This window comes from Pipistrellus kuhlii, unplaced genomic scaffold (genome assembly GCF_014108245.1).
Source record: "Pipistrellus kuhlii isolate mPipKuh1 unplaced genomic scaffold, mPipKuh1.p scaffold_m20_p_13, whole genome shotgun sequence".
NCBI lineage: Eukaryota > Metazoa > Chordata > Mammalia > Chiroptera > Vespertilionidae > Pipistrellus > Pipistrellus kuhlii.
This window is the reverse complement of record NW_023425438.1, coordinates 14491827-14517370: the sequence shown is the minus strand read 5'-3', so window position 1 is coordinate 14517370 and position 25544 is coordinate 14491827. Positions and strand designations below refer to the sequence as shown.

General features: G+C 38.8%; 1 protein-coding gene across 10 annotated transcripts in view; it reads left to right on the top strand.

Annotated features, from left to right (window-relative positions):
* NCOA1 (nuclear receptor coactivator 1) overlaps positions 1-25544 on the top strand; it is a 99784-nt gene that overhangs the window by 69899 nt on the left and 4341 nt on the right. For 7 of the 10 annotated variants that reach the window (XM_045580647.1, XM_036435040.2, XM_036435041.1 and 4 more), the window contains 5 exons: positions 4653-4754; positions 7019-7421; positions 15030-15201; positions 19554-19740; positions 23621-23710. In XM_045580647.1, coding sequence (XP_045436603.1) covers positions 4653-4754; positions 7019-7421; positions 15030-15201; positions 19554-19740; positions 23621-23710 — 954 coding nt within the window. The remainder of the gene's footprint in view (positions 1-4652; positions 4755-7018; positions 7422-15029; positions 15202-19553; positions 19741-23620; positions 23711-25544) is intronic. The other 3 variants (XM_045580650.1, XM_045580648.1, XM_045580651.1) reach the window with 1 other exon arrangement.

Genomic DNA, 25544 nt, shown 5'->3' with positions numbered 1-25544 from the left:
TCTATAGTTACAGGCTCAGTGAGCAAGACCATTTCAACAATCTAGGTCAGGTTCCTGACTAGATGAAATGATAATTCATACTTAGCTCAGGGAAAAAAAAATTGTTTTTGCTTTGATTTGCTCTAAAGCAGCTGATAAGGAGAGTAGTCATGCAAAGAATGTATCTGAAATAAAGACACAAATAGGTCAACATCGCTCCTCTGTGCTTCCTTTAAATATTATGGAATCATGTCCAAAGTTTGGATATCTTGGTAGCCCAAAAGAGTGAAATAAATATCCATCAAATTGGAGAAACACAGAGTTTGGGGCACATTATGTTTTAAGCCTCTACACACAAAAAGAAAAAACATATACTGCCCTGTAAAACAATGACTCTGCTACCTAAGGAGCCACGATATCCAGACCTATTCTTTGGGTTCAGGGCTGTAAGTCCTTCTGTTCAGCAGAGGGGCACTCAGTCCATAGTGGCTCTTCCCTGCAGTCTTCTCTGTGAGGGAGGTCTGGCCAAGGCTTAGCTCAGCAATAAAGAAAGAGGAAAGCTCAACTCGGAGTAGTAAAACAGAAAAATATATTTTTACTTAAATATTGAGATGATTCAAAATAGAGACATGTCCAGGGTAAGGAAGGGTGTTATCAAGCACCCAGGTTTTTTCTGTCTTTTCACCCTGTCATCCTTGGTAACTGGAAGAATGGCTGCTATGGTTACAAATACTACATGCAAACAAAACTAGCTAGCAGGGGAAAACAAAACTATCTTTTCCCTATGAGTCTTGCTTTAAAAACCATGAAACTTTCAGAAGTCTCTAGTCCCTTCTTCCCCACTTCCCAACCCCTCACTCCCAAAAAAGGAAAAACAAAAAAAGACTTAACATGTTTGGCTAGCCAGAACTAAATCACTTGTACACCTTAACCAATTGCTGGCAAGGATTGACTTAGAGAACTCGTGGAGATGTGTGATTTGGGATAATTAGCTGAATAAAATCCTATTCTGTCATAAAGGAAGAAGAGGAGAGTAAATGGCAGTGTTGGCATTAATAGTACCTGATAAAATCAAGAAATTAAGGTTTAAATGAATTATTTAAAATTATACAGGTAAATTCAGTTGGGATCAAATTGGTGAACTAAAGTGGAACATATCTACCTTTTCTTCTGTCTTAAATTCCATTATATGACAGGTTGTATATTTTTAAGTGAATAAATTTATATCAGTATAGAAAAAAAAGAATACCATCAACCTACTAAGAATTTTGAAATATAGAAAGTAAACATAAGAAACAAAATTATATAGATAGATAGATAGATAGATAGATAGATAGATAGATTGATTTTAACCAAAGGATTTGTATGCATGCATATAACCTAACCAGTGGTCACGGACAACAAGGGGTTGGGGGCATACGTGGGGAGGGGTTTGGGGTGGGAATGGGGGATGAGGACAATTATGTGATACCATAATCAATTAAAAAAAACAAAAACAAACTCCCAGTCAAGGAGACAATTTGCATATTAGGCTTTTATTATATAGTTAGATGGAGAATAGAAGCAACCAGAAAATAGAACTAAGGTCAAAGAGCAGAAACTACAGAGGAGCAGATTTCACCTCCAGATTTCTGGCAAAAACTGCCTGATAAAAGAATAAGCTTCTTTAATAAAATAAGTTTTTTGGGTAAGCACTTGAGATCTTATTCCCCAGTGTATATCCTCAGTTTAGCTCAAATAAACTTAAAGAACAAAACAAAAACTCTTTGGCTTATAAGAATTTATGCAGTGGCTGTATCAGGATTCTCACCCTTGGCACACTAACGTTTTGGTGATTCTTGTTAGCAGGGAGGGGCATTCATGCAGTGAAGGGTGTTGAGCAGCCTCCCTGGCCTCTACCCACCGGATGCTCCCCAAGATGTGACAACCAAAACTGTCTCAGGCATTGCCAGATGTCCCCCGTGGGGGCAGAATCACCCCTGATTGAAACCTCTAGGCCAGATAATCACCTTTTAGGTTACTATAGGAGGACTTCTTGCTAAGGCATTGAAAAAAGTCCATTCAGGCAGACAAAATGGCAGCTGTCCTGTGCTGTGTGTGTGTATGTGCACACATGTACATGTTTGTGTGTGTTTTATCTGTATAGGCTCAGTATGTATCCTTCCACAGGAGCCCCACATTTCCTTTTGTAATACAACAAGTCTTTTGACCCGTCCTTTTTTTTTTTTTTTATTGATTTTTTTACTGAGAGGAAAGGAGAGGGACAGAGACTTAGAAATATCGATGAGAGAGAATCATCGATCAGCTGCCTCCTGCACACCCCCTACTGGGGATGTGCCCACAACCCAGGTAAATGCCCTTGACCGGAATCAAACCCAAGACCTTTCAGTCTGCAGGCCAACGCTCTATCCATTGAGCCAAATTTATTTCGGCTGACCTGTCCTTTATAGGCTTTTGAATTTGTGTCCCTAGCTTTAAGGACTACCAGCCTCTTTCATGCCCAAATTCCAAAAGTTAAGATTTCCAAAGAGTTAAAGTATTGTAGATGGTGAATCTTTGGGGAAGACTTCCTTGGAAGAAGTAGAACTTGATCTGCTTGCTGGAAAATGAGTATCATTTTAGTAATCAGAGAGAAGTACCAGGTCAGAGTAACACAGTTGTACACACAGTCAAGGGAAGGGGAAGATGAACACGAGTTATTTTATGGGCAGAAATCAATCAATTTTTCTTTAACAGAAAGTGCTTATAGATTGCGGCTATTTAGAATAATTCCTTCTACTAAAAATAGCCTATTTCTTTTCTAAGGTTATTTATTTATTTTATTTTTTTACAACTTCTCAGTCATCTTTCCTCCATCCCCACCCATTTCATTGTCACCATATCTCACAATTGAAAGGATATATAAAGCTACAAATTTGTAATCCCAGCTCTCATTCCCCTAGCAGTTTTACTTCTCTCCATCACTAAGTATTATTAATATTTTCGCCTATCCTCACTGCCGTCTCTGTTTTCTTACACTTGCTCTTCTTTCTGCCTGAAGTTAACCTTTTGAAGCTCCCATTGAGCTCACTTGGCACTTGGTCCCTGCCTTCATGCCTATGCTGGTTATTGGTCTGTCTGCATTGCTATAGATGTCTGTATGTATGCATCACCACACTTGATCTTTAAGCTTTAGATCAAGGGTGGGGAACGTCCAGCCCATGGGCCATATAAGGCCCACAAAATCATTCGGTCTGATCCTTCCAAGGCACTAGGAGTGAGTTGATTAAATGTCTGACCAAATATAGCAGGCTAAGTTTTAAGTTGATAATTTTATATGGCCCAGGAATGATGTTTTAAACATCCAGATGGCCTTTGGCAAAAAAAAAAAGTTCCCCTCCCCTGCTAAGATTGTTTATAAGGAGGTATAAACTCCAAGGATGCTTGTTTTGTTACCTGATAAAGTTGAGGCAAACCACGGCTCATGAGCCACGTGCGGCTCTTTGACCATATTCAGGCTTAGGGTTCTGTGACCTGGAACCCTAAGCCTGAATATAGATAGCATCTTCCAAACTAGTGTTCCATAGAAGATGGTTCTAGGCCAGTGGTCGGCAAACCACGGCTCGCGAGCCACGTGCGGCTCTTTGACCCCTTGAGTGTGGCTCTTCCACAAAATACCACGTGCAGGTGTGCACGTACATGCGATTGAAACTTCGTGGCCCATGCGCAGAATTTTTGAAGAAGTAGCATTAGAACACTCAAGGGGCCAAAGAGCTTCATATGGCTTGCGAGCCGCAGTTTGCTGGCCACTGTTCTGGGAGATATTGTTAATGGCTATATATCAGAAAAAAAAGGTTTGTGATAAATAAGTTGCATAGTCTATCCCCTTCTTAGAGACCCGCAATGTACCCATAGCATTACTGCAGTAAAGAAATCTGTTTCACCTTGTGTAACCCATCATTCCCAATACTTAATACAGCACAACATGCTGTTTTCCTGGCACATCTATTAATATCCTGCAGAACAATGTTCTTTTAGAACACCAATTTGGGAACTGCTGGTCTAAAGTAATTACTTCTTCCAGTTAAATAAATAGTTCATTTTCTCAGACCATTTGTTCCTTACATAATTCTCTTCAGCTAATGAAATCATGTTGGATTTTCCCCAGATACATACCCATTAGACAGACACCCTCAAAGTGAGAAGTCCATCAACTTTTCCATTTATCTTCCAGACCTTTGTGGAATATGCCCAATTATATACTTATGTTTTTACTCACAGTAATTTTATGACCTAGAGCTTTTCTCTTCATCATTGCACTTATCTGCAATAACTAAGTATTAACATGTTTTTTCAAAGTGCGATAAATGCCTTTGTGTGTCTGTGTGTGTGTGTATTTTAGTGGTAGAGCATTTATGGCAGAACTTTTGAAAGTATAACACACACACATGTACCTGTGTGCATACCTGTATGTGCATGTGTGTATTCTATTTTTAAATGCTCTGCCAATTTAATGTAGGTGGGAACTATGTTAGGAATTACCAGCCTTTTGGCAGATAAACATGGAGAATATCTTACTAAACATGCAATACTAAAACTTGTTAGTAATCAATAAAATGTTTGTATCACCTTTAAGGGCTATGCTGTATTTTCATGTAGAAATGCGATATCTCATTTTCCCTATTTTTCTCTAGCTGATACACCAGAATCGGCAAGCTATCTTGAACCAGTTTGCAGCAAATGCTCCTGTGGGCATCAATATGAGATCGGGCATGCAGCAACAAATTACACCTCAGGTAATGTGAGCAAACCAAACACTGTTAGTGCTTTTCTAACCAAGTCCTGTTTCCTAACGTGTTGACTTGAGCGTCTTTGAAATGGTCTGTGAGCTGATCTTTTAACGATGTTTATAAGTGTAGCTCTCTTCTTGAATGAATTTATAATGAATCTGTGATATCCCTTACTGATATTTGATCAAAAGCTGAGGGCTCTTTGTTTTGTTTATTGTTACTGTTGTCGCTGCTATTAGATACCAGTGGACTGAGTAGAAAACTCTTATTGCTGTTCTGAATAGTGCTCGTAATAAGAGGCCTAAGCTATGAGCCTGTAAGAATGGTACCTGAAACCTGACCCAAACTGTGTCACATTGCCGAGTTATCTTAACTATCGTGTGCTCTCAGGTCCGTTTGAGCATCAGCATTTTCTGTTTTTTTATTTATTTGAATGACCCTTATACATGAACACAGAGCCATTGGAACTTTTAAACATAAAAAGAACTGGGCGGCCTTCTAAGTGTTAACTAGATCTTAACTTCCACACATAGTTTAATATTTTTGCTTCAACCACTTTTTTTTATTAACCAAATTGACACAAACATTTGGGAGATGAAGGACTCTAAATAGGATTCAAACAAAATTCTTCTTTTCTCCATAAAATGGACCTAGATGAATTTGGGGCATATATAGAAAGCGAGCACTAACCAAAAGAATAAATATTGATAGAAGCTGCTGGTAAGCAGCAGATGTCATTTTTATGGATCCAGATTTGGGTTTCTGTGTCTTATAAATCTCAGGGTTAGTTCGTGCAAGGGTAATTAGGTTGTAAGGAAACAAGACCTATCATGGAATTAACATAAAGATGATTTCTACCAGAAAGGCATATGTCATAGTTTATTCTAGATTGGACTATATCTAGTTGACAAGTTTAATTTTTTAAAATATATTTTATTGATTTTTTACAGAGAGGAAGGGAAGAGGGATAGAGAGTTAGAAACATCGATGAGAAAGAAATATCGATCAGCTGCCTCTTGCACACCCTCTACTGGGGATGTGCCTGCAACCAAGGTACATGCCCTTGACCGGAATCGAACCTGGGACCTTTCAGTCCACAGGCCAACACTCTATCCACTGAGCCAAACCGATTAGGGCGACAGGTTTAATTTTAAGGGGGCCATATGCTTTCATCAGATCCTCAATCTGAATAGATATTTTGTGAGGCAGGCTTTATTGACATGCCATATTGCTTTGCAAATTAGACCAAAAGGTGATTTCAACCTAATGTTACCACTTCTTTCTTCATTCATAATATCATAGCTATTTAAAACACTCTAATACCTAGAGTTATATTATACTGCAACAATGAAATAAAATAGCTGGTTCCATTTATTTCTGTTTATTATTTTATTTCTATTTATTTTCCTTTTTTCCCCCCAAATATATTTTATTGATTTTCCACAGAGAGGAAGGGAGAGGGATAGAGAGTTAGAAGCATCGATGAGGGAGCATCATCGATCAGCTGCCTCCTGCACATCCCATTCCGGGGATGTGCCCGCAACCAGTGTACATGTCCACAGACCGACACTCTGTCCACTGAGCCAAACCAGTTTCGGCATAATTATTTTCCTTTTAAATGATAATTTATTAGTCACTTATTAGTCATTAGGTTTCTAGTCTTTCCTCTTTTTAATGGTATTTGTAGGTTTTTTAACTATCTATAAAGATAATATATGTTCATTATAGATAATTTGGAAAATACTGAAAAGTATATAGAAAAATTTAAATCACATTTTATTCCTTTAAGTAAAGTGGAATAAATTATTTCTGTGAGAAAAGGGGGAAACTGTAATTTTTTTAAAATAGAAAAGTAGAAATCAACAACCTAATGTTAGATAAGATGGAAGTCATTAGCACATTTCTTTCTCTTCTCTCTGGTTTTAATGTTTCTTTTAATCGTTTTTCATGACTTAAAATACTAATCAATGCGTATTTTCTTTGACTTTTCTCAATCCTGTGTGACTTTTTGAGAATTTGCATTTAACCACTTTAACAGTCAATAATAGTGTTTTAGCATTTCTCAACAACCTTTAATCTACTTATTTTTCTCTCCTGTGATTACTAGTAGTAAGAGTTTTTTTGTTCCCTTTCAGTTTTATTTTCCTCTGTATACCGATAATTACTACATATTTTGTTCCCCCAAGCTACTAGACTTTATCCTGTAAGCTTTCCGGGATAGGTAGAAATTATAATTATTATAATAAGTGAAGAATTTTCCTCCTTTGCAGCCACCCTTGAATGCCCAAATGTTGGCCCAGCGCCAGCGGGAGTTGTACAGCCAACAGCACCGACAGAGGCAGCTAATACAGCAGCAAAGAGCCATGCTCATGAGGCAACAAAGCTTTGGGAACAACCTCCCTCCCTCATCTGGACTGCCGGTTCAAATGGGGAACCCCCGTCTTCCTCAGGGTGCTCCGCAGCAATTCCCCTACCCACCAAACTATGGTACAAATCCAGGAACCCCACCCGCTTCTACCAGCCCGTTTTCACAGCTGGCAGCAAATCCTGAGGCCGCCTTGGCCAACCGCAACAGCATGGTGAACAGAGGCATGGCAGGGAACATGGGAGGACAGTTTGGCACTGGAATCAATCCTCAGATGCAGCAGAATGTCTTCCAGTATCCAGGATCAGGTATGAGGATCCCCACCAACATTGTTGCTTTCACACGTGCTGCACACAGGCCTCTTTCTCTGTGTTTCAGTTCAGTGACACAGAAGCCGTGTGCTACAGAGGAAAGACACATGGGAGTCGAGGTCCATGCTCCTGATTCACCTTTTGCCAATAAATGCTTGAATGATTTGAGGCTTGTATCTCGGTTTGATAACTAAGATTATGAAATTAGAAGATCCATTAGATGTGTCTATAAATCATATTATCTTATTTTCGTACTCTCTTTGATGGATCCCTACAAGAATCTAATGAAAGTCTTTTTTAGACAATGGATTTAAGTTCATTAACTCAAAATTTGGATACATTTTCTTTAATTATGTTGAAAATTCTGATAGTTTACATAAAGATAAATAATTTTCACAAAGTGTCTCAGACTTCTCATTGGTGTCACCTATCATAGCTGCTTAGTTTGCAAGCTAGTCCTGCAATATTAGGCAACTTTCTGGCTTTCAGAAGGACTTTCCTTTTTTGTCTTTTTTTAAATATATTTTATTGATTTTTTACAGAGAGGAAGGGAGAGGGATAGAAAGCTAGAAACATCAATGAGAGAGAAACATCGACCCCCTACTGGGGATGTGGCAGCAACCAATGTACATGCCCTTGACTGGAATCAAACCTGGGACCTTTCAGTCTGCAGACCGACGCTCTACCCACTGAGCCATACCGGTTTTGGTGGGACTTTTCTTTTTGAATCTTTAATTTGTACAGTCTGTCTCTCATTCTCTTTGTCCTAGGTGATGGTATCTTCTACTTTTATCACCTTGACGTTCTAATAGGTAGTGGCAATAAAACACATTTGGTTAATCCACCATGTTTAATCAACCTTTAATGCAAAATTAATGGCAAACTTCTGAAAAAAATTGAAATAAATTCCTTGATATTATAAGTGAAAGAAAAAGTACATTTTAATGCTGCTTTAAACAAGAATATCAGTGAGAAGGTGGCTGTTTGACTTGAATAAAATAGTGAAGTTATATAGAGATTTTTAACAGTATACTTAACAACTTTGATAGTCAAATTAATTTAGACTTTTCTTTCTTACAGCAACAAATGTTAAAATCCTTTGACTATTAATTGTCTAGGGAGACTTGTATCAGAGAGCACCAGCATCCTCTAATACATTTTAATCAAAATTATGCCACATCAGTTCTCTTGTCCTCAAGACAATGAAGTCATCTTTGGCTGGCTTGTTTCTCTGACACTACTTATCTGTGTGGGCAGCAAAAGGATTATAAATCCATCGTGTCATTATAAGATGGTTTGAACAGGAATGGCCTTCAAAAGAGTTTTATTTCTCATGACTTCTGAATGCAAAGGCTTTTTCACTTTAGTTTGCAGAAGGACTTCCTCCAACATTAGAAGACTTCTATAGTTATCTATTTACCTTCTTCTCTTCTAAAATGGCAGCGTAGCCAAAACAGCAGATAGATGCTTGGCCTTCATGATATTGATTGCAGGGCTGCAAATAAAAAGATTTACCTCATTTATTTGGAGGGGCACTAACTATAAGTAAGCCAAAGATTAATAAATTCCCCCCCAAGGATTTTATTTCTCTTATAAAAATAGTACTTCTGTCTATTTTCAGTCATGCTCTTTAACTCCTCTTCTCTGGAACGCTAATAAAGGAGAACTGTTTCAAAGCCACCTGGAAGGCAGTGCCTCACAGCCCCAGTTCCAGCGAAGTTAACAAGATTTCTAGTTATTGATCTCCTGAATGTCAATGTATACAACACAGTGATTGAAGTAATGAGTTGGTGGACCTCTGTTCTTTACTAGGCAACATAACTGGATGTGTTGCCATCCACCAATGCAGTACCTGGTACCCGGATTTTTATTCCAGCCCACCTTTTGATTGACCAAAAAATACTTTTCACAAAGTAAGAGTCTTACTTTGATAAAGCCAGCAGTCATATTACAAACAAAACCCAGAAGCTGGGTGCAATGGAGTAGTAGTTTACTCTACATTTCAGTTGCAGACTGAAATGAAATGGCAGAACTTTCAATTCTTCCACAAGCTACTTTAAAATAATAGGAGGAAGTTGTTTGTTTTTCTGGATAGCATAAGAATACTTAACGATAAAATGTTTGTAATTTCTTTCACTCTTCTAAGGTGGAAGTTTGCCTCCAGTATGGTCAGCAGCCTGGTAGAAGGCTTCAAGACCAGGCTTTGTATTGGTACAAATTCAAGTTCTGGAAAAGTTCCAACCGTTTCAAAGCAATGGTTGAAACTTTATCAGGAGGGGGAAAGCCATCACATGATTTTATAAATAAAGTTTTATTGGAATGCAGCCATGCTCATATAGTTTACTTATTGACTACAGCTGGTTTCACACAGCAGAATTGTATAGTTGTTTCAGAAACCTTATTGCCTGCAAAATAAAAATGTTTACTATCTGGCCCTTAGCAGAAAAAGTTTGCCGGTCCCTTGATGATGGCAAGCCAAAAGATGAATACATAAACTTTGCTTTAGTCCTTTGCTTTGGCATCTTTCAGCTTAACAAAGGCCCAACCAAAGTAACTGAAGGACACGTAGACAACAGTCATGACAGAGTATGCTTCCTTTTATTTCTGGAAATAAGTTTTTCTAGACTATTATGCTATGAAGATGAGTGCACTAGAACAGAATTAGACTTTAAAGGTTTATTTTGTGCTAAGGCAATATTCTAAGTAAATATGAATGACTTTTTTTAATGTTGTACCCACTTCATGAGTTCCTTGAAACCCCCCCGAGCTCCCTTCTGTGAACTCCCTTCTGAAACTACACAGTGAACGTGCTCCTCTACCCACTTCTCCCTGTGATCTCATCAGCTCCTGTGGCTTCAGTGACCTCTTCGTGCTGATGATTGTTCTCTATCTCTAAACCACATATCAGCTCTGTGTACAGCTGCCTGCTGGACAAACATACTCCAATTTTCCACCAACATCCCAAACTCAACGTGTCCAAAGTTAGACTTACCAACTTTCCCTTCCCTCCATATCTCACTGTCCCAGCTATAACAAACTCCTCAGGTTCCAAGAAAGAGTGCATACCTCACTCTCTTTTACTTCCCAGCTTTTGTACATCTTGTAGCCTGTCTAAAATGTCCCTCCCTCACCTGTCTCATTTTGTTCCTTTCTTCTCTTAGAGGCGTCTCCTGGAAGCCTTCCCTGACACTCCCAATCATAAGCACTCACCACCCTATCTTCCAGCCATTTGTTAACCTAGCTGTCTTTCTTTTTAAACAGCAAGTTCCTCAACTGAGCAAAGAGTGATATTTTAATATCTGTTTCTCAAGTACTTGGCATAGAGGTTGGGATGGGTCTGGGAGTAGATGCTTAATGAATCTTTGAAGAAACTAATGGACAGAAAGATGAGTCTTAATTCTAGTTGCTGCTGCCAAATGGCTGTGATGCTGTTGATGGTCCAGCAGGGAGAATTAACAGAGTCTAGGCCAGTGGTCGGCAAACTCATTAGTCAGCAGAGCCAAATATCAACAGTACGATTGAAATTTCTTTTGAGAGCCACATTTTTAAAACTTAAACTTCTTCTAACGCCACTTCTTCAAAATAGACTCACCCAGGCTGTGGTTCAAAATAGACTCAAGGGGCCAAAATAGACTCAAGGAGCAAAGAGCCGCATGTGGTTCGCGAGCCGCAGTTTGCCAACCACGGGTCTAGGCAAAGATAGAATTGTAGACTTTAAACTAGATTGCCTGGTTCAAGGAATCCAAGGTAAAATGTAGTGGCAGAACTGGGACCAGACTCTAACCGCCTCTCCAACTCTTGATTGACAGGCTGGTTCTTTCTACTAAAACTAGGTCATCTGATAAGGAAACCATGGGCAGTTAAGATGTGTGATAAGGCCAGAAAAAAAATATCAGAAAGCATGGCGATATACTTGCAGTCTTTTATTTATTGTTTCCTTTGACCCCACAGAGTAATATCTAGAATGTCATAAGTATCTCTTCCCCCTCACGTATATAGTTTTTCTGGGGGGGGAAAAAGTATTTTTCATAAATAAGGTTTAAAAAGCATTAGTACAGACAAGTGTTTATTAAGGATCACAACCAAAACAGTTGAAATTTAAAATGTAGAATTAATGCAAAGACAGTCAACATATACTAGTATGGAGATGATTAACATGTTAGGGGAGAAGACAGAAACCCACCCTATAGAGTTATAAATAGAAAAAATAACTTCCTCTATTCTAAGTCAAAATTATTTACCAGAGATTAATTACATATGGAAGAAGCAACAAGGAAAGTTATGTAACTTTATTTATATAATCTTTACGCAAAAAGATAGTTATCCAGATGACCCAATAAATTTATAGTTCTTCAAAAAAAAGATAAACATTTAGTAAAAGAAAAAAACTTAATAAAAACTATAGTTTGCTCTACTTTAATAGAAAATTTAAAATTGTAGCCTATTAGAAAACAAATGAATGAATTAGCTATACCTCTGACCAGATTAACCAAACAAAAAAAGAGAAAAATCATTGTATTAACAATGACAGAATGCAGACTATTATACAGGCATATACAATTATGTCTACAAAGAGACATTAAGAACATATAACTATGCATATGATCTAATGATAGGGAAAGAAGCAAAAAAAAAATCCAATATTTTATGGTGGATTATTTGAAGGGATTATATTAAATTATGGTAATCAAATTATGACATTGTTTTTTCTGTCCCTTATTAACTTTATGTACCTCAAAAGTATTTAACTCTGAAGTGTATTGTCGGGGGGGGGGGGGAGAAGAGGGGGAATAATATTCCCCTGTAATATGCTAACGTAACAGAAAACATAAAAAGGAATCCATTTTTACTTTTAAAACTGTTAATAGACTTTGACTTTTGGCCAAAATGGGGTAGCAAGGACCAGATTTATTCTCCTATCTGAAACAAACAGAAAATCAAAGTATGTGAAGCAAAGAGCGGTTCTCAAAGTTGTCCAGACTATGTGCAGGGAGAGGGACCCCACCAGCAATAAGTGGCGCCCCTGAGTTGAGGCAGTGGAGCTGGGCACAGTACAAGAGAAGGAGCCATGCAGAGAGAGCACTACGGGAGATAGTTCTCTAAGAGGATTTCCCTTAGATCCTCAGCTGAACACTGGGTGTACACATGTGCATGCACGTGCAAACCAAGGCCAGACAAAGCCACCTGAAAAGATTAAAGGGAACAGTCTAATGTTCACACAAAGCCAATTCCTCTTCTCACCAGCCAGAATAGAAATTCATGATTCATGGGGTGTCAAGCAGAATACTTAGGAGGGTTTTGCCTCAGTAATGAGCAAAACTGAATGAATTGTGTCTGCTCTTACCTCTTTAGGCAGAACACCCAAAAGAAACTGTTTCCATGTAACAATGACCCTGACAAATGTCAAAAATATTTAAAAGGATTTTAAAAATTGAGCACCTGAGAAGGTAAAATTCATAATAGCTGGAATCATTTTTTAAAATTACCAGGCAACCAAAGAACCAGGAAAATACAACCAATAATGAGGAGAAAAATTAGTCCATCAAAACCAACCCAGAAATTACACCAGTGATAGAATTAATATGGATGTTAAGACAATTATAAATTCTGTATTTATTCTGTATATTCAAGAAGTTAGAGGAAAATTTGAAAATGTTAAGTAAAGGTATGGAAGGTACTGTATTTAAAAAATCCAAAATCAAACTTCTGGAGATGAAAACTATGTCTTTGATAAAAAGTATACTGGATGGGATAAGAAGCAGACTACTAGTAGAAGTTACAAAAGAAAAAATAAGTGAACTTGAAAATATAGTAATAGAAATTAGAGGGGAAAAGTTTGAAAAAATAGTAATTCATTTCAAATTGATCTTATAATTTAATGCAATCCCTATAAAAAAAAAAAAAAAAACAGCCCTTGCTGGTTTGACACACTGGATAGTGTGTTGGCCTGTAGACTGAAGAGTACTAGGTTTGATTCCAGTTAAGGGCATGTACAGTGGTTGCAGGCTTGATCCCCAATAGAGGGCATGCAGGATGCAGCCAATCAATGATTCTCTCTCATTATTGATGTTCTCTCTTTCTCCCTCACGGACAAAGTTGGATGACTACTAGTTTCAAAAATTTTCATAAAGTTATAACAGTCAAGACAATATCTATACAGTACAAGTATAGACATTCAGATCACTGATTGACTTTAATGGTAAATTGATTTTCAATAGTTACATCAATAAGCATCTTGAATAAAAAAAAAATACTGATAACTGCTTCAGAATGATTGAACATCACGAATAGTATGCTAAGTGAAAGAAGCCAGACACAGAGCACCTCAGATGATTACATTTATATGTAATTAGAAGCCCGGTGCACAAATTCATTCATGGGTGGGATCCCTCGTCCTGTCGTCCTGGCCAGTGAATGGGGCCTATTGGGGGGGGGGGGGGGGGGAGCGGGGTTACCAACAGGCTGGAAGGAGGGGCCGCAGGTAGCTCTGGGGTGGGGGGGGCCAGTCGGGTTCTGGATCAGGATGGTTGGCTGCCGCAGTGCCCATCATAGTGACTGGTCATTCCGGTTGTTCCGCTGTTAGGGTCACTGGAGATATATATAACTTATATAAATAATATAAATATAAATAGATATAGATATAGATATATGGAAATATATATATATATATATATATATATATATATATATATATATATATATATATACCCAAAAAAGGGCAGATCTATGGAGATGGAAAGCAGAGCAGTGGTTGCCTGAGGCTAGAGGTGGAAACAGGATTGACTCTACACAGGCAAATATGGATGTGATGACAATGTGTAAATTGGGTTGTGCTGATGTTTGCACAGCTCAATAACTTTATTTAATTACATGAGTTGTGCAGTTCAGTGGGTGAATTTGACAGTATGTAGATATGTAGATTATATCTCAATAAAGTAAAGGGGGGGAAAAACAAAACAGGGAAAGGAAGAAGAGCCCACAAAGATGACTGAGGAAGAATAGCCAACAAAATTCTCATTTTTCATTTCACACATGGGTTGTTTTTACCTTTGCTTTTTCAGCTTTTCTTCATTACAAAAGTAATCTGTCATGTATGTTCACATAGTTGTTTTGCACTTAAAAGTTCATGTAAGCATAAAAGAACAAAACAGAAAAAATCAAATGTAATCTGGGCACACAAATCAGCATCTTAGAATGAAAAACATTCTCACAAACTTACTTTATGTTTATTTATGCCTCTCTCTTTTTTAAAAAAAAATATTTTTTTTTATTGATTTTTTACAGAGAGGAAGAGAGAGGGATAGAGGGTTAGAAACATCGATGAGAGAATCATCAATCAGTTGCCTCCTGCACACCCCCTTCTGGGGATGTGCCCGCAACCAACGTACATGCCCTTGACCGGAACCGAACCTGGGACCTTTCAGTCCGCAGACTGATGCTCTATCCACTGAGCCAAACCAGTTTCAGCTATCTGTCTCTTTATACTGAAATTTCTTGCCTTATTTTTAAGAAACAAGTGTTTGTTGATTAGGCTATTTCTAAAGATCCTTGTAGGCTAATTAATTTATAATATATTCACATAAGTTAATTTGTGTCTATTTGCAGGAATGGTTCCCCAAGGTGAGGCCAGCTTTGCTCCATCTCTGAGCCCTGGGAGCTCCATGGTGCCGATGCCAATCCCTCCTCCTCAGAGCTCTCTCCTCCAGCAAACTGCACCTGCTTCCGGCTACCAGTCACCAGACATGAAGGCCTGGCAGCAAGGAGCAATGGGAAACAAGTAAGGGGCAATTTTTATATCCGATTGTCCCTAATACTTTGCAGCACATAAGAACAGCCATTCCTTCACAATCTAAATACATTATTATTGGCTACTGCAATTTGCAAATTCAAGGAACTGAATTTTATGTCATCCGCAAGAAAAATAATGATTTTTAAATCCTTTAAGTGACTCTTAAGGTAAATTTATATGTTTACAGTAGAGAAAAGTGGTCTGATGGCCCCCAACCTTTTGTCCCACCTCGAATACACTTAGGAAATATGATCAATTCCCATTTAGACCAAACTTCACAGAGACAGATATAGAAATGGGTACTGGTAAAAAAAAAAAAAAAAAAAAATCATCTCTTTATATAAATGCTTAAATATCTTAAAAATCTAAAGCAAGAATGGCAAAATGTTAGAATTCAATAGAGCTGAATTCAGACAGGTTGCACTCTTCTCAGTACGTTTTAAAGATTTCATAGTAACAAAGGTTTCAAGGCTTCCGAGTCATTCTGCCTTACCCAACTTTCTGATTCTAAATATTCAGTGGCCTCATTTTACCCATTTTGCTTAGAATTATCTCACGAAAGTCATGTTCCTCCAAATCCTGGCTGCTGAACTTTTCACACATCATTTGAATTTTTTAAGGGTTTTAATTTGGTTGTGTCTTGGTTCTAATGACAGGGAAGCCATTTGATCTGACAGCATAATAAGTGAGGCAGTTAAAGTTTAAAACTCAAGACTATATTCTCTGAAAGTTCACTGAAAGGTGAGAGAGGAAATCTTGTCAGAGAACTATGTAGCTCTCAGAGAGGACTGTGTAAAAAACGCTCGCTCTCAATGGGGACTGTGTGTAAATTAGGTAGAAATGGAACTGTCTAACAAGCAAGAAGAATTTAGTCTCCTGATGTGTTCTAATGCCGGTTTCTTAAACCCGCTTAAGATGTGATGGTCCATCACAATAATTACTCCCTTACCGGCACTCTGAGCTTGCTTGTCCAGCTGTCTCTCTCTCACACACCTGTGCCTAGCAGAGCGCTCCTAATAAAAATCCAGCCTCGCCTTTTGCTCCATGTCTACGCATAAGCACTTAATGTGGCTTGAAGAAACCCCGTCATGCCGACAGGTTAAATTCTCTTGACAGTTAAATTCATTTAAAGACTACACTCTGTCACTTCCTCTTCTCTCATTCCTTGTTGAACCAATCAGACTTTCATCCCTACCACTCCACCAAAAGTCTTCTTGTCAAGGTCACCCATGTCTTCTATAAGGCCAGCTGCTCTCAGTGATCATGGTAGCACTTAGCATAGCCGAGCATGTACTCTTTCTTGACATTCTTTCTTCATTTGGTTTCTGGAACAACTTCCCTCCTCTTGAGAAACGTGACTCTCCTAGATTCTCGGTTTCCTCCTCTCCCTGACCTCCATTGGAGGGCCTCAGAGCTCCCTCTAGGACCTCTTCCCCATATCTGTTCCCTTGGTTACATCATCCAATGTTACTGCCATACGTGCCCATCTCTATGCTATGATTCCCAAACACAAATCTCAGCCCAGACTTCTGCCCTAAGCATCGTACTGTATATACAACTGCCTAATCGACATCTCCACATGGAAGTCTCATAGGCGTCTTGTACAACATGATGGTGACATTCTCACCAAAACATGCTCCTCTCCTACTTTTCCCCATCTCAGTAAATAACTCCATTTTCCAGTTATACAGAGGAACCAACACCTTTTTTTCTTGTTACCTGTCCCACGTGTACACTTTGGTGCAAGTCACCCTTGCTTTTTCCCTGGACTGTTGCAGTAGCCTCTGCTCCACGGTCCACCCCTGCTCACTACAGCAACCTGCAGCCAGAGTGACGCCTTTCAAACAGGAGGCAGTGTGTCAGTCTGTCCTTTATTCAGAACTCTCCGTCTCACTCCACGTACAATATAGGGCTAGAAAGCACCACTCAATCTTGCTCCTGGATGCTTCTCTGACCTCATCTGCTATTCTCATCACTCACCCTGCCACACTGGCTTCTGTTTATTCTCCTCTTCCTCAGATGTGCCAAGTACGTACATTGCAAACTCGGGACCTTTGCATTTTTAAAATCCCTCTGCTGGAATGTTCTCTCAGTAGCCATGGTTTGCTCTCTCATACTTCATGTTTCTACTTAATGTCACCTCGTTAAACATAGATAGTGAATGTCACCGGAGTAAACTCTTCTGACCATGATTCCTACAACACCACCGCATCCCACCCCCGCTCCCTCCTTTCCCTTCTTCAGCACCTGACCGATTGTGTATCAGTCTGCTTACTTACGGTCTGTCTCTCCAACTAAAATGTGCGTTTCATAAGAGCAAGGACTGTTTTTGTTTACTCCTGTACATCTGTCCTTCAGAACAGGCAAGCACTTAATACATGTTTCTCCAACGAATGAGTGCAGATTTCCTCTTCCTACTTAAGTCACTTCTTGGGTTCACATACGGTGTGGACTTGAGTTTTGTTGTATGTTAGCAGTTTTTGTGAACTCTGACTTTCCCATGTCATTTGAGAAAGAAAATAATCATCACCCACCCTTCAAACATTCACACTTGCTTATTAGTCAAGGCAGGCAGCATATGTTTTGTGACCTCGCAGTGTCTCTGTTGCGCAGCGCAAGGGATCACAAGGAATGGGGGAAACCGCCCTTGCTGTCAAGCCACCGAGAGTCTAGCTGGTGGTAAGAGTAGGGCGAAGAGAAGTAAAACATAGAGAATCATTAAGTAGAATGTTGTGTTCAGAAACAGTCAGATGTGATTCTTATCATCTCTCTGGTGGCCAGAGAAATCAAGGGTTAAAACAAATCTGTTTGTCCTGGAACTGGGCAGCCCTCCCTGTAACTTTAGTCACTGGGAGAGTCCTAGTGCTTATTAGCATTTTAAAGGCCAAGAAGCCTGTTGTTTAACCCTTTGTTTCCCAGACTTATTTGGCCAAGAACTGCTCCTCCCTGCTTGTTAGTACCTGTCCTCCCTCCCTGTGGAACCCACGTTGGGCCAAAGTCGTAATTTTTCCCTAGGGCTTACCAATGCCTGGGCTTACCAATGCCTGGTACTAGCTTAGAGAAGCTATGATGGCTGCCATGAGGCCAACCAGAAAAGCAGAGGGAGGGGTCCTTCAGGCATTCGGCCTAAGGCATCAGTGAACCCTATAGTCCATTCCAGGACCTGGAACAGTGACTGATGCTACAGAACAGTTGGCCTTCTTCCCAGGATGGGAGAAACTAAAATGGAACTATTGGCAGGAGCAGTTTGAAGGAACTTAATATATAAATTTGACAAGAAATTAAATCCTAAGCTTTCTCCACTAAGTATGACATCATTGCAGTCCTTGAAAATTCTGCAAGCATTAACTTATATAAGCCAGGAGTCTCCACAGTGATGATTGATGTATTAGTTGACAAATGAGCGTTGTCTAAGGCAGAAATGTTCTCATTGGAAAGTGAGCAGTAGCCTCATGGGTTTTTTCTTCTCATTTAGTTGGGGCACTGCCTTATAAGCGTAACATTGTGCAGACATTACTAGTTCACAGATGCATTATTGACCATCTCCTAGGCCTGTAATTTTCTTTGAGCATTTGTGTTTTGTAATTACTTGGGGAATATTTACTACTTTTCTTCAGACATGATGAAGAGCCTGTTTCTCAGTCTGTTAATTCCAGTGTTACCCTAATCTGCCAAAGCTCTCCTGCTTCCCTCCCAAGAGCTAGCAACGAATAGATAAGCCATTGATAGGGTAAATATTCTTTTAAATAAAATTCTCCATAATTAATATTAAATCAGGTAGCATTTTACAATAAGTCCTTTGCAGCTTATTGTTTAACAATTGGCAGATAATCAGAAAACATTTGGTGTTTTGTAGAACTTATAAAAGACATACAGTTCATATATCAATATTTTCCTTTAGATGTGTTGATCTGTATCACATAGAATTTTGGGGGTTCTCATATAAAGTTTCAAGTTCTATTCTACTAATAGAAACTGGTTTAACATTAGTGATCTTAGAGTGATTTTGGTGGTTAAGTGGGTAAACTTCGGTTATCTGGATGATTTACTTATGTGGAAAACTTCCTTATCTTAATTAATTGGAGCTTATCAATCTGATACTCGGCCGGATGGCTGTAACTTAAAATGAGCTCTTTTTTAGTTATTAAACCCCTTGGGCAGAGTTCAGAATGCATCTGAATTATATTCAGTCCTTACATACTGTAATAAGATAAAGCTTAGGTATAATTTAAGAATGCACAGTATTGTCTTTAGAATTCTGTCTAGTAATTAAGAAACAAGAGTCCAGTCACGTTCCGTTTCACGATCAGTGGGTGTAATTGGGATTGTTTTTGAGTTAACAGTGTATTCGGTCAAGCCGTGCAGAACCAGCCCGCACCCGCACAGCCAGGAGTGTACAACAACATGAGCATCACGGTGTCCATGGCCGGTGGAAACACCAGTGTGCAGAACATGAACCCGATGATGGGCCAGATGCAGATGAGCTCTTTGCAGATGCCAGGGATGAACACGGTGTGCCCTGAACAGGTAAGCGGCACAACTGGCACAGCTGCTACACACACACCACACCACACGTCCCCACAAGTTATTAATCTGAGGGAAGTCAGGTGTATTTATAGTTACTCATCAAAATAACCACGTTTCTTTATTCTTTCCCTCTATCTTTTGATAACTGCTATCCCTTAAGATATTCAATGGAAATTTTGACTGACCTTGTAAGATTTTAGTCTCAGGAGATTTCAGTGTTTTAGACTCATTATAAAATGTACATATAATGCATTAGCTTGGAACTTACCCCTTTATGTTCTGAACGTTTATTTAGTACTTGCTATGTGCAATGATAGCTCTATAGGAGATACTATTAACAAGCGAGGGTTAAACAACATAAAACAGAGGATCAGTTGAACAATAGGACAAAACAGCTGTGAAGGGATGGACCCCCATAGAACCATACATATCATGTCAGATGAGGGGTATCTACAACTAATTACTGAGAGTGTAAAGGAACAGCGTCCTGGTGAGGAAAGGCTACATGGAAGATCTGTCTAAGGAAAGAGAATAGAAAAGAGCATTTAAGTTGGGGGCAACTTTTAAGCTTCACTTCACCCCCAGCATTCATTAGGACCTCACAGCATGATGTAGGCAGAAATAGAAGTTGAGAAGCTTAACGAATGTTAAAGGGATATTAATGTTATACTTAGAGCAGAATTAATGTGATAGGCATTTCAGAGGTATTGCAGGTCATCTCCATGTTTAGAGTTTATCCTGGAGCTTCCTGAAGATTTTTAAAGAGAGAATTACTAAGTTCAAAGTGGTATTTAAGAAGATCACAGGTAACTCCCTGTAGTTACTATACTCATTATCGGCAACCACGAAGTAGACTATGGTAACTAGGCTTTGACCATGTAGCCATAATTTACAACAGATCTTAAAAATACATAAACACTAATTAGCTTTTCTATAGGATTCCTTTCTGATACTAATTTTTTTAAGTCCCTGCTCCCCATGTATTATATAGTAAGCCTAATGAAGTTAGCAGGGAGAAAAAACAACAACTTAGTGATCCGTATTTTATAGCAAAATAAAAGAACTAAATAGGATTGTTTCTTGTCCTTGTTATCTTGGTTTAGTCAGTTATTAGAGTTATTCACTACCTACAATAGGTTAAAACAAAATAATAAAATATATAATGAATTAGGTTAAAGAACATACATTTAAAGTATATTTTTATTGTGATGAGCTTTCCTTTTTTTTTTTTTTTAATATATTTTTTATTGATTTTGTACAGAGAGGAAGAGAGAGGGATAGAGAGTTAGAAACATCAATGAGAGAGAGTCATCGATCAGCTGCCTCTTGCACACCCCCTATTGGGAATGTGCCCGCAACCAAGGTACATGCCCTTGACCGGAATCGAACCCGGGACCCTTCAGTCCCCAAGCCGACGTTCTATCCACTGAGCCAAACCGGTTTCGGCTGAGTTTTGCTTTTTAATTCAATTTGACATTCTCTGCCTTTTTATTGAAGTGGTTAGCCCATTTACATTTAATGTGATTATTGATATGGTTGGGTTTAAAAGTCTCACTTTTATTCTTTTTGTTCCATCTCTTACCTTTTAAAAATTTAATTGAATATTTAAATTTATTTTATCTCCTTTATTGGCTATAGATAGAGTATATTCATCTTTACCTTATCATCATCTGCCTTCACGTGATACTTCATGACTTCACGTATAATATAAGAACTTCACAAAAATTTATTTCCATTTCTCCCCTCAATGCTATTGTCACACATATTATGCCTACAAACTCCACAAAATATTGTTAGTACTTTTACTTTAAACAGTCAAGTATATTTTCTAAAAATTTAAATAAGAATTCTTTTATATTTACCCATGTAGTTATTTCTAGTGTTCTTCATTCCTTTGTGTAGATCCAAATTTCCATTTTATATCATTTTCCTTCTGACTGAAGGTCTTTATTTAACACTTTTTATAGTGTAGGTTTGCAGGTGATGAATTCTTTCAGTTTTTATATGTGTGAAAAGTTTTTGTTTCACCTTCTGAAAATTCTTTTCCCTGAGTTCTGGGTTGGCAGTTTAGCTTAAAGATGTTGCTCACTATTTCTGATAAGATATCCGCTGTCATTTAGTCTTTGTTTTCTGTACATGTTGATTTTTCCCCCTTAACGCTGCTTTTAAGATTATTCATTCATTTTATTCCTGGTTTTAAGCAATTTGATTATGATATTCTTTAATGTGATTTTATTTATGGTTCTTATGCCTGGTTGGGCTTCAGTGAACTTCTTGATTTGTGAATATGCAATTTTCATAAAATTTGGGAAAATGTTGGCCATTATTTCTTCCAACGTTTTTCCTGTTTATCAGCTCCCCACCCCTCCTTCAGAGACTTCAGTTACACTTATAGTAGGCCACCTGGAGTTATCCCACAGCTCACTGATTCTCTGGGTCTGGGAGATTGGAGGTTTGGGGAGAGGTGTGAGGTCAGCCATTTTTTTCTCTATGTGTTTCACTTTGGATCATTTCTGGTGTTATAGCTTCAGGTTCAGTGAACTTTTACAGTGTCTGACCCGTTAATTTTATCCAATGTGTTTTTCCTCTCAGACATTGCTTTTCATCTCTAGAAGTTCAGTGTGGACCTTTTTTGTAGCTTCCATATCTCTAACATGTTCAGTTTACCCCTCTCTTCTTGAACATATGGAATGTGATTATTATAATAACTGTCTTAATATTCTCACCTATCAGGTCTATCACATGCATCATTTTGGGGTTGGCTTCAATTGGTTGACTTTATTTTTCATTATAAATCATATAATTCTGCTACTTTGCATGCCTGGTCATTTTTTTATTGGATGCTAGACATGAATTTTACCTTGTTAATATTCCTATAAATATTCTTGAGCTTTGTTTTGGGAAGTGGTTAAGTTACTTGAAAACAGTTTGATCATTTTCAGGTCTTGCTTTTTTCTTTAGTGGGACCATAGCTATGTGTAGTTAGGGCTAATTTTACCCTAGTATTGAGGCAAATCCTATTTGGTAATACATGAATTATAATGTTTTCCACTCTGGCTAGTGGATTCAAGACATATTCCCATATCTTTGAGGATTATTCCATGTAAATCTTTTCAGATGAATCATTTCTCTGCTTTGAGTAGTTCCCTGATACCTATTAGCTGATCAATACTAAGCCGTAGACTCGAGGGGATCTGCAGATCTTTAGAACTTGCTCTCTATGTAGCTCTCTCATCAGATATTCTGCCCTGTGAATTCCAGCTGCCTTGGCCATCTCAGACTTCCAGCTGCATCTTCTCAACTCGTGAAGTCTGCCAGGCTCTGCCTGTGTCCCCTGTCCCCACGCTACAGCCTGGAAAGTCTGTCTAGGCAGTGGGCTGGGGTAATCACAGGACTCAACCTCAATTGTTTCCCAACTCCTAGGAGTAACTTTCTTTTATTGCCTTTGTCCAATGTCGTGAGTGTCTTCATTTTATATATGTTGTCCAATTTTTTAATTGATTCAGGCAGATGGTAAATCTGATCGCTGTTACTGAATCTTGACTGGAAGTGGAAGTCTTTTGCAATTAATGGAAGTATCATAAGAATATACAAAAAGTATATTCTTTTTTATCTGACTAGATAGATTGTCACACAGTTATAACTGCCCGCCAGATCAACATTGCCAGCACCCAGAGGTTCTCCTCCTCTCCGTTCTACATCACTCTCCACCCTGCAAAGGGAACCACTGTCCTCACTTCTAACAACATAGACAATTTCTAAGCTCTCTATTTCTGCTGTCCTATTACTTTTCTGTCAGTGAGACTGTTTTTAATTGAAGAATTTGAGCTTCAGCTTAAACAACTGTCTTGTAATTTGTTCTTGTACTTTTCTCCAATAGATGAACGATTCGGCACTGAGACACACAGGCCTCTACTGCAACCAGCTTTCATCTACGGACCTTCTCAAAACAGAAGCAGATGGAACCCAGGTCAGTAAGAAAATTCTGAGCCCTAAGCTGTCAGAGTCACGCTAGAGACACACGAAACAAAGAGGATGATCTTGGAAGTCAGACCTGGTGTGAGTCCTGGCCCTACTCTTCTTCGCTGTGTCTCCTCGGGCATGTTAGGGAACTTCCTGAGCTGCTGCATAACCAGTAGAACTAACAAGATACCTGCTTATAGGATTGTTGAGAGGGTCAGATTGTTGAGATAAACTTTCATAAGGTTTAATTTAATGTGGCTACTAATTACCATTTTGTAAATAAACACAGTGCTCAAATTCATATGTAATCAAAATACCTCAAAAGATCTCCGTAAATTCAAATAAAACAAAACGTTCGCCATGTACTCTGCCTCCTTATTAGAAGTTTGTTTTAAAACAATATATAAAAAAGCATGAGTGGCCACTTTTTTTTTTTTTTTTTTTTGCCACTTTTTTATATTGACCTATATTTAGAAATGTTGGAGGTTTCAATTCAATATGGTAACTTCGGTTTAGTATTTAGTCTCTTAGTAAGTAGCTTAAATTTTTTTTTAAGTACCAGCATTATGCTTAATGTGGCGATACAAAGAAACATGAGACATGTTTGCCCTTTTGGTGAGCTGTGTGAAGAAGGGAGGAAACGAAGTTCGCTCCGTGAAATAAATGCTCATGTTTGCCAGGCTCCGTGCTGGGCGCTTCGCTTTCCCCCCAGGAAGGAGTAGCATTCCTTTTTCCCCACAGATGAAGATGAAGAAACAACCTGAGGAGATTTGATTATATGCACGATTCACAAAGCTAGAAAGTGGCAGAGCTGTGGTTCAAACCCAGGTCTTTCTAACACTAAAGTTGATGCTCTTTCTGCTATACCACGGAGGGCCTGTTGAAAGATAAAACACATAGACTGTACACATAAATTGTCACTCAGATTTCTGTTACAAGTAACAAGAGACCTGTTTGCTTGCTTTTTAAATAGTAGAAATTGCTGAGATGGTTAGACGAGCTTTTCCATAGGAGATGGGACTGAACTGGGCCTTGAGGGATAGTTTGCAAGGCCAACTGAAGAAGAATGGTCTTCTTTCTGATGGCTGGAAGCTGGGTTGGGGTAAACTTGGAAGTCTAGGGGATTGGAAGTGGAGGGTCCAGAGACGGAGACAGTAGTGTATCTTAGCAGAGTGCTGGGAAACCACCTTCTCTGAAGAAAGGCAGAGGGTTTGTAATAAGAACTGATAGGAATTAAAATTGGTAGAGTAGATTGGGGCCAACTTCCAGGGGCCATGAATCCTAAACTTAGGGATATGGATGCAGTCCTGCATAAGTGATCCTGTGAGGAAGCAGCGATCCAAGCGCCAGCCCAGGCTTCCGTGGAGGGGGGAGGGGAGAGAAGGAGCCTGGGCAGCGGCTCTGGAGGAGCAGGAGCAGTTAGGAGGCTGCGTCCATTAGGAATAGGACCTGAGTCCTGTGAAGAGGCGGGGGGTTCTGTGATGGGGAAGATGAGTCTTTATTCACCAGAAGTTTTTTAAAGTCTCACACCTACAGAGACTGACACTGGGCAGCTCAACAAAATAGGTCAAACAAAACAATCAAGACTTGAGGTAAAAACTATTCTGGGAAATCTTAGGAGGTTGGGACTCAGCTCCCACACCACCCTTCTGATCTGGTAAATCTGAAGCTGTTTTTTTTGCATCTTGCCTCGCCTGTCTATGAAGATGTGGCAGTATTAGAAGTCCTTTGTGGTCTGGTCTAAGGGACCTCGTTTTTTCAAGATCAAAATGGCTGCAGTGTGTACTTTTTTAGAGTTTAAAAAAAAAAGTTTTTTTTTTTTAATTTCAATATAGACTATC